This window comes from Anarrhichthys ocellatus, unplaced genomic scaffold (assembly GCF_004355925.1).
Source record: "Anarrhichthys ocellatus isolate YVR2014 unplaced genomic scaffold, GSC_Weel_1.0 scaffold24, whole genome shotgun sequence".
NCBI lineage: Eukaryota > Metazoa > Chordata > Actinopteri > Perciformes > Anarhichadidae > Anarrhichthys > Anarrhichthys ocellatus.
In genome coordinates, this window is record NW_022280054.1 from 194,138 (window position 1) to 203,327 (window position 9,190).

Sequence of the window (9,190 nt, forward strand, 5' to 3'; positions counted from 1 at the left end):
CACACACACACACACACACACACACACACACACACACACACACACACTTTAAATGAAATCGGCCTCTGTATCTCTGTCACCTGTCCGTGACCTGCTGACCTCCTTCACTGACCCCTGTCTAATTACAGAGCCGTTGTGTGCATAAGTGTGTATGTGTGGGCATGGTGTCACATTACGTCATGTCTACCAACAACCACATTAATTGTTTCCTTGTAAGGCCTTGTCTGCTGCTGAGTTTGTCCCACAATACTCGGTCTGTGTTGTCATTTTACAATTTAGACTTTACCCCACAATACTGAAGTCGTATCAATGCCATCTTTGTGCACAATCGCATACAAAACCATCAGATGGATTATGATTAACGGAGTCAAGAAATCTTAATCTGTTTTAACAAAGAAGAACAAAAAACAATTAACTATCTACAGGGCTGTATGTGTGCATTGATAGAACATCAACAGGCCTTTGCTTTGCAGATGAATGCCAACATTGATTTCTTTGTGCATTCATGTCTCTAAAACTTGTTGTATAGAGTTGGTCAGGTATGCTAGAAACATTCTATATGGGCAACAGAAAATCAAACCCAAACATGTACAAAATAGCAAGCCAGACCTTAAAAGACACACTCTATGTTTGCAATATTTCAAGCACCTGGACGCTCCGTTTTTATAGCGGTTGACGCCCAAGAAAGGTCCCGAACACAGCAAAACGAAAAGAAAAGAGAAAATACAGCCAGAGGGCAGGGTCATTGTAGCCAAACACTTCCAGTGGTAATAAGTGATGATTGAGAAGGTTTATTTTAGTATGAGTCTATACATTGTTTTTAGGAACATCCTACTCAATGTGCCTTTACCACATTAAGGTAAATGTCTTTTAGTTTTTAATTGTCTCAAGAAAAATCCATTAAATGAATAGCTTTTCATGGTGTCCTCCAAATTGCTCCTGCTCCTATAAATTGTGGGAGATTTCAAACCATTTTTTCTTTAAGAGCAACAGTGTTTGTTTCTTGAATGCACCCACCTTGTTTTTCCCCGTGCTGGTAGGCTTTGCAGTCCTAGGGCTAGCAGGCTTTGTAATCCTGGAGATGGCTGATTTGGGTGTCCCAGGGCCGGCAAGTTTGAGTGTCCCAGGGCTGGAGGGCTTTGCAGTTCCAGGACTTGCTGGGCTGACTGGTGAAGCCGTCTTATCCTCATCTAGCCATCTGATGACAGGCTGGGACAACCGATGGGCCTTGGGATCTACCGATGGGACCTCTAAGTCTACTCCACTCTCCACAACTGCCCTCCGATAGGAAGTACTCCTCAGGCCTCTTTGTAGTGTCCCCGTGCTCTCAGTTTCCCCATCTGTCCCCTCAGCTTGACCCCCTCCTGTAGAAAAGTAGGTTCCTGTTTCTACCATGCTGAGGGCTTTCAACGCTCGCTTGGAATTATCCAACCCCAGCAGCCCTGTTAAACCTTGGCCTTGCGGCTCAGGGGGCGGCACCTTGCTTTGCCGAATATCGGATGCCAAACCCTTGGGAATTAGCTGCTGGGTGCCCATCTTCAGGGCAGCGGGGCTATGGGTGCTGAGGACGATGGAGGGGGAGGGAGAGATAGATGGGGAAAGTGAGGAACAAGCTGAGGTTGAGGAGATGGAAGAAGAGAAAGACGCATGCCTGGTGTTCTGTGAGGAGTCAGGCGACAATGAGGACGTTCTAACGAGCGCTTGTCCTCTGTCCGCTGGCGACGGGGAGCGTGGGGTCGGGGGGTCTGAGGAGGTAAGGGAAGAGAGGGAGGGGATGCTGGACGTGGAGCTGTGGGAGGGGGTAGGGGTACGCCGGGCTGGAGGAGAGGGGCTGGATGCAGACAAAAGGGAGGAGAGTTCTTGGGAGTTGTAGTTGTTGTTGTTGTTGTTAGGAGTGTGTGGAGACAGGACAGGAGAAGAGTTAAGAACAGCTTCAGATGAGGGTGAACTCATCTCAAATGCTTTCTGGTCTTTCCGTGAGCGCAAGCTGAACGGGCTGGACATGCGTTTCTGGGGGTCCTGGAGATGCTTTTCCTGCCATACTGTCACCCTATTGCTGGTTTTCTGCCCGTCTCCATTACACACTCTATTGTCCAGTGAGGCGGATCTGCCATCGTCAGACCTAAATTTTGACAGTGAGAAGAGTCTGTTGGAGAAGTGCCCGATGCTAATGCTTCGGACAACTCTGGATTTCCTGGAGGGTTTGTGCAGAACGTGCTTCAACACCGTAGTTTTCTTGCCCCAACTCGGGGGAGTGACCACCAGCCTTTCAGCAGGTTGGCTCAAGGTGAAGGAACACTTCTTGTCCTCCACAGGGAAGTCCGTCGTCATGACCCCATTTATGTGGTAACTGAGGGGTCGCGGTTTTGGTTTGCTTGAGTCCTGGGGGGGTTTATAATTGTCTGTGCGGCATCTCCACAATGGGGTGATGTTTTTATTGGACAGATCCACATCGTTGCCGATATCCATGGTGCTAGATTGCCTGTGACCTCTTCACTGTCCGTGTCCAAACCAACAGGTCACAGTGCAAACACTGCAGTCCTGTAGAAAACGGATCTCACCCCTAAGAGTAAACAAAAAGAAAAGGAGCCAAGAGCTCAGTGTCCAATTTCACCAAGTTTACTCATTAACAGAGATTCAGTGCCGATACTGGAGGCCAAACTTCAACAGCGCAAAACAGAAGCCAGGCCAGTGAAGACAGCTGGTAATCCTTTTGTATATGTTCACTGTGGTGGAATGGCCTTATTACAAGCACAAAGCAGACAGGATATTGTTTGCTGTGAGCAATCACTGTAATATTCCAAAATGGAAACAACAGTGAGTTTAGAGAGGATTGTTTTTGTGGTTCATCACTTAAACACCAAACACTCGGAACTTGCATTTCTGTTCATGTGTATAAACATCGCTACATAAGCATGCTACCGTTATCTGCACAGCAGAGACAGAGATTTAACTGTAGAATAAACTGCTTTCCCAGTTATCGTTACATTGACTGTCCAAAGTGCTGGGCTCAACCAGTGCTCAACTTACCTCTAATCAGTGGATCTGCTGCAGAATGCGGTCATTGTACCTGCGCTGTCGTAAAACAAACCTCCTCTGGTCGAATAACAACGGTCAGTGGGCTTAATCCAGCATGGTGTCGAGTCCAAGTGAAGTTTGTGAAACCAAAGTCGGAGCCGCCAAGTCACTGGGAAGTATTATGTGGTCGACTGGAAACTCGTGTGCGCGGCGGTGAGCGCGTCTGAAGCGCTGCTCTCTGTGAGTTGCACAGTTTCTATGAGGAGGAGGAGGAAGAAGAAGGAGGGAGGGATGGAGGGGAGCTGAACAGAAGTGGGACAGGAGCAGAACTCCCAAATTCACAGAAACTCACCTCGGGTACTACTTGAAGGCGTGGTTGTAGTTTGTTTAGACGTGACGCCTCCACTTATTTTAATAAAGCTTCACAATGAGATGACATGATTATCTTCTTCTCAAGTTGTTAAATTTATTGTAGTTTAATTAAATTCCCATACCCCCATATCAAACAAAAACGTAAGCGTACAATGTTATACTTTATTTCATTATTTTCCCGTAGCCCCGAGTTAATATTGATAATTTAATATATTTTCTATATTTTTTAACATTCACTTTCATTTATTTACGTTTCATATTTAATTTGTGTGGCATTACTTCTTTATTTAAGCTTGATAATTATCGTGTTAATATGATCATATACCGTCAGATAGCTCCCCCAGGAAGTCTATAGCTACACTGTCCAGGTCATTTTAGAAAAAAATAATGTTAAAACATTTTAACACACCTGCACAGAGGCATTAATATTGGGATAGTAAAGTGACCCGTTGCTGTTGTGCGCCATCGTGTGTTTGGTGGCGTCATTGCAACAGGCCTGCAGTCATAAATAGTGATTTTTAAAAAAATCACATGTATTTGTCGATTTCACAAAAATGTCCCAAAGTAGCCAACTTGTGAGTGCACTGGCATTCAACAAGAGTGAGGGCAGAGGCAGCAAGTTATAGCATTCCCAATATTTGGACACTGATGAAAAACCACCCGACAGCACTTTATTCCCAGAACATTCCAATACAGATTTAGTATTAATAACCCCACCCTGCATGTTAATTTAAGCTCAGAAGTAGATGTTAACTTTTACAATTTTTAAAACTGGTACTTACTGTAAATAATGTATCAGGCTGGCGTATTGTAAGGCTGTGTTGATATGGATGGTGCCCCACCGCGTGGCTCTTGTGCACCAGTATTTCATCTATTTGACCGCTAGGAGGCGCCACTGTCCTGTTTACCACAATAAGGGGTCGAATATCATTCTACAAAGTAGTTTACATGTTTCATTTAAGTGCAAATGATTTATAGATGGTCACAATGTTTGCTCTCTGATTGCATTGCGGTGACAGACCATGACATTTATTCTCAATGTCCATAAACATTTGGGAATCAATAGTGTCATTGTTAGGCAAACGTCAGACAGTGTGTCAAAGAGATAAGATGTGCAAAGGCATGTCAAAGCACAGGATTAGACAACTGTCACCTACATTAGAAGCGTACAGACACAATAACAGAGAGCAAGAAAGAGATCACACACATCTTTACGCAGCCTGTTGTTGCAGTCAGATAACAGCATTTTCTTTTTAATTTTCCAAGATCTGGAGAAGAGGGAAACATTAATTAAGAGTCAAACCCAGGTCAAGAACATACTGTTTAATGTGTATCATCAGTGCTTCATTCTGTTCATAAAAAATAAAACAACGTATAAACATAATTATTACAGCATGACCTTCCTTCTTGATGTTTATCACTTCTGTATGCAACATTGCCAAATTAGTCTCCCATTAATCCACAGCAATATAAATGTCATCACCAGAAACATTACCCTCGCCGGTTTTATCAGGAACAATTAAAATTCTATCTTTCATGATAATTATCGTCATTAATTACCAAAATGTATTTTCATAGCATTCGTCACACAGACCCCGTGCGGTGTGACGGGCCTCATTATGTTCTATAGAGGAAGTGCAGCAGCCTCTCCTGTTGTATTGTTTGAAAGAGCTATATGTTTCCTCATGTTGTTTTGGTTCCTCTACCATCGGACATGACACTCACTCACCGACCTGAAAGCAAGTCCCCTGAGCCAGCGAACATCCGCCCTAATGTAAAGTTCTTGAGTGAGACGGTGAATTTCCACACTGTTCTGACCAGCACTCTTTGTCAGGGGACAAAAATATAAACTTGCTCTTTGTGGTTCAGTGAAGTGGTACAATGGGGGAACAGGGTAGAGAATCTAAGGAACAACCTTTGGTATCTTCTCCAATGGACCATTTAAAGAAGCTACAGAGCAGGCATGCTTAGTACAGACTGAGATTACACCTTCAGCATCTTTATTCTTCCACACATCAAAGACTGATAAGGCGAGAGCCTTTGTCTGTCTGTGTAGGCTTTTGCTTGCCTGAACAAAGTCTGCTTCAAGACGATTCAGAGCAGCAAAGTTAAACTGAATAGAACTACGGAGAAAGTAGTGAAAGGGACAGGACAAGCTGGCAGTGAAAGCAAAAGCAATACGATCAATAGAACAGAAAGGATCCTCAAAAAGCCATTCATGTCATTGGGGAATTCTGATTCTGATTGCTGTGAAAATGAAGTGAAAGACTGTGGAGGAGTTGTTCTTGCATCAACAAGAAATAAAAAAATAACATTTTGATTGGACTGGAAACTGTAAATGTCTTGTTGAATCAGGTAACTAGTGTTGTTTGTGGAGCATGGTGGTGAGACGTATTGGCATCAGGGCTTTAATCGCATCATTTTCATATCATGGATTACATTTTTATTGAAAGCAAACGTTTGTTTCAGGGATGAGCTGCAAGGAAAGCGGAAGTTAAATCTCAGTGATCAGGGCGCATGAACCAGTTTTTCTGGTGGAGTTATGTTTATGAGGAAAAGAGTGAGTAGAAAGAAAACAAATCTACCATTGTGATCCCGCCCACTTTTACTCATATAAAGGCATCGAGTATGTAAGTGGTCTAGTTTATCTTCACATGAGTCATCTCCGCTCTACTCCATGTATGAATCAGCTACTCTTCTGACCCTCTATCAATAGTCCAGCGTTCCCTGCAGGCTTCCTCTCTAAGGCAGCTCTGCTCCAATGATAACACTCACGAAGTTCATTAAGTTCATCCTTCAGAGAATACTGACAAAATATGTGAATTCTTATGTATTGCTTAAATATTTGCACACATTCAAATTGAAAAGGAACAGATTCTGGTCCAGACCTGTTCGAAAGAAAAAAATAGGTAAAAGCAAAAAAAAAATGTGAAAGAAATACTGACGCAAAATGCTTTACAGGTAAAATAGTTTATAGCCTAAATGTAGTGTATACTACAGGAAGTGACACCTTTCCTTTGTATTTAAGCTGCAGGGTTTAACTTAAAGTGTTCTCTGCTTTAGTGTGCAATATGTAAATAGTGTCAGACCCCACTGGAAAGACATCAAGAGTGTTACGTTTTGAAATTGTATTTTAGATACGTGATCTATCGAACCATACTTTAGGTTACTTGTTTTCAAAGAAAATAAACTTGCTTCATGACTTTCCTTGTACTCGGTCCTCTGATTTCGTTTAGATATGTATATGAACTGCTATGTGTGTGTTATGCATTTGTCTCAGCTTTTCACTTGTTTAGTACTGTTTAGGAAGCATTTCACCCAAATTGCAAAAACAAACAAACCAAAACAATATAATCTCTGGTTTTCTGGGAGGTTTTCAAGATAATTGTTTCTAGTATTTCTGTTTCTGCCGCAGTACAAAGAGAATGGATGGAATTACATCCTCGCAGGATTTGAAAAAAAACAATTAAAGGCAAAACCAGAAACACACGAAACACACCGTCAAACGTTCTTAGAGGCCATTTCTTTGGGCAAACAAAATATCCCAGTGAAAATTGTCCACAACAAGGGTCACTGAGCAACAGGGACACTGTCTCTGAAAAGACGGGCTGCTGTTAAAGTTTTAAGTGTCATTTTTTGATGCTGTGAGCACCACAAATGAAATCCCATTCATGGTTCTGGAGGAATAAATCTCAGAGTTGGATGTCTAAAAAACGATCTGCATGGTTAAACATTCTTCAAGATGTATCCCTCCTACAGAATAAATAACAAGGACTACAATCAAACCATTAATGCAAATACACCAGTAAAGCTCTTGCTAGAGGCAGATATGCCAAGATATTGGAAAGATGTTGAAGTCTGAGCTGTGTATATGAACAGCTTGCATGACTGTGGTGTGTGTTTTCCTGCTGGGTGTGCGAAGCAGTGTAGCATATAATTCAGTCACAAACAATGTGAATAGCATCATTGTGTGTCGTCTTGGGAGTCAGGAATGCAGGAGTCAGATGATTCCGTGTCGAGATGACGGTGTGGCACAAAAGAAGAAATCAGTGAAAGTGGAAGCAGGAGAGACAAATAAATAAAAATACAAATAAATGTATTCTAGGAGGAGAAATTCTTTGCTTTATGTCGTTTAATACATTTTCATGTTGCGCCTCGGTTGAGTAGCGCTCCCCCTCACTCTCTCCTCTGTTCAATGTGTGTCACCTGCTGGAGTCGCGGCCAGATATTAACATTAAAGCCATGAAACAGAGGGATAGTGTGAGCACAACATTACTGAGCTTTTCTCGTCTTCTGGCATTTCTTTCTTTTTTTAAAAGCCCTCCACATTGACCTTTTCTTAGAACACCTATATCTTTCTCTCTTTCCTCTCTCCTCTTTTTTCCTCTGACTCACAGCCCGTTGTACTTCTCCTATACTCAGCAGTGTTGTTTGCTCGCTGTCCTTGCCTCCCCTCACCCTTCACTGCCACCCACACGTCTCCTCATCCATCCTCTCCGAGAACAATGCAGAGGAGAGCAAATGGCTGTAATTACCGCAGCTAAGTAACAAGGGCTCAGAAAAAAAGGGAGTAACAAACAAGAGAAGAAGGAGAAGAAGCATGTCTAATACATGTACGGATCACATTATGAATGCATAAGCCATATGTTACCAAACTAGGACAGCAGCTCGTTATTGTATGCTAGTTCACCTCAGTGTCCAGTGATAACAGCTCTGTGCCCGTTCATGCATATGCCCACCCACAGTGTATAGGATTACTGCAGTGGGCCCGTCTATGTACACAAGTGCATAAGGAACCAACACAGGGGGGCATCTGCCACACATACACGTATTTGAACCCAGGCTAATCGCCATGGTTACGGGCCTATCGGCTCGTGCCGATTGGCCGGCGTTATTGCGACGACCCGAGATTGACTCCCCCCTGTGGGTTCTCATTGGCTGTTTCCCCCGGGATGATGACGTCATCGTGTGTGCCATGTTGCAGTAGATGTGGCATTGGGACATGCACTACTGGGCAATGGATGGAGGAAAAAAGAATCAGATCAAAGCTGGAGGTGATGGCTGTGTTTTTAGCTTCCTGAGTGTAGATGTAGGAGACCTAATGGTGCATTGCTCTCACAGACCTGTTACAGTGGCTTTATGTTCGGATCAGATCTTCTTGATAGAATAGCAGGGTGGTTTAGAAGTACAGCATTACACAACTGAAATATAGAGTAGAGGGAATATTTAGAGAGAAAGAATGACAGGAAGATAAAGAGACAGTCATGAGAGAAATACGTGCAGATGCTTTAATTTACGATGTGTCATTTTCAGATTTGAATGAGCCATTTCCCCCAGGCCCAAACATTCCTGTCACAGCATATTGTTGAATGAAATCACAAGTACATTTTCCAACCCATCTGGTCTTTAATGAATGACTATTTAAATGAAGACAATACGATGTTGTACACTAGGTACACGCAATAATCTAGGCTGTGGCTTCACTGGTCTTAGTGCAATCAACTGCTTCCACAGTCAATAAACTGCCCTCATTGATCAGCTCGGGTTCCTGAGATCAATAAAACACACAAAGCATTTGTTTGAAAGCTACTTTTAATAGGAATATAAATGAAGTATTGACCGTGTGGTATCTTGTGAATGACAATCTGAAGGTGATATTGCTATAAGCCCCTGTGGAGCTTATTATGTCGTCATGAATCTAGCAATTTGAAGTACAGTGAACAGTAAATGTGATAATGGGACTCTATGGAATCTTAAGAGAATATCTTAATAACACAACAGGCATGCATAAAGGTCAGCG

General features: G+C 42.8%; 1 protein-coding gene across 1 annotated transcript in view; it reads right to left on the reverse strand.

Annotated features, from left to right (window-relative positions):
* The window catches only part of LOC116390698 (rho guanine nucleotide exchange factor 26), a 26,057-nt gene extending 22,744 nt beyond the window's left edge, over positions 1–3,313 (reverse strand). The window contains exons 1-2 of the mRNA XM_031860628.1: positions 3,031–3,313; positions 1,018–2,563 (exon numbers count right to left, since the gene is read on the reverse strand). Coding sequence (XP_031716488.1) covers positions 1,018–2,469 — 1,452 coding nt within the window. The 5' untranslated portion in view covers positions 2,470–2,563; positions 3,031–3,313. The remainder of the gene's footprint in view (positions 1–1,017; positions 2,564–3,030) is intronic.
* Between the last annotated feature and the right edge of the window lie 5,877 nt (positions 3,314–9,190).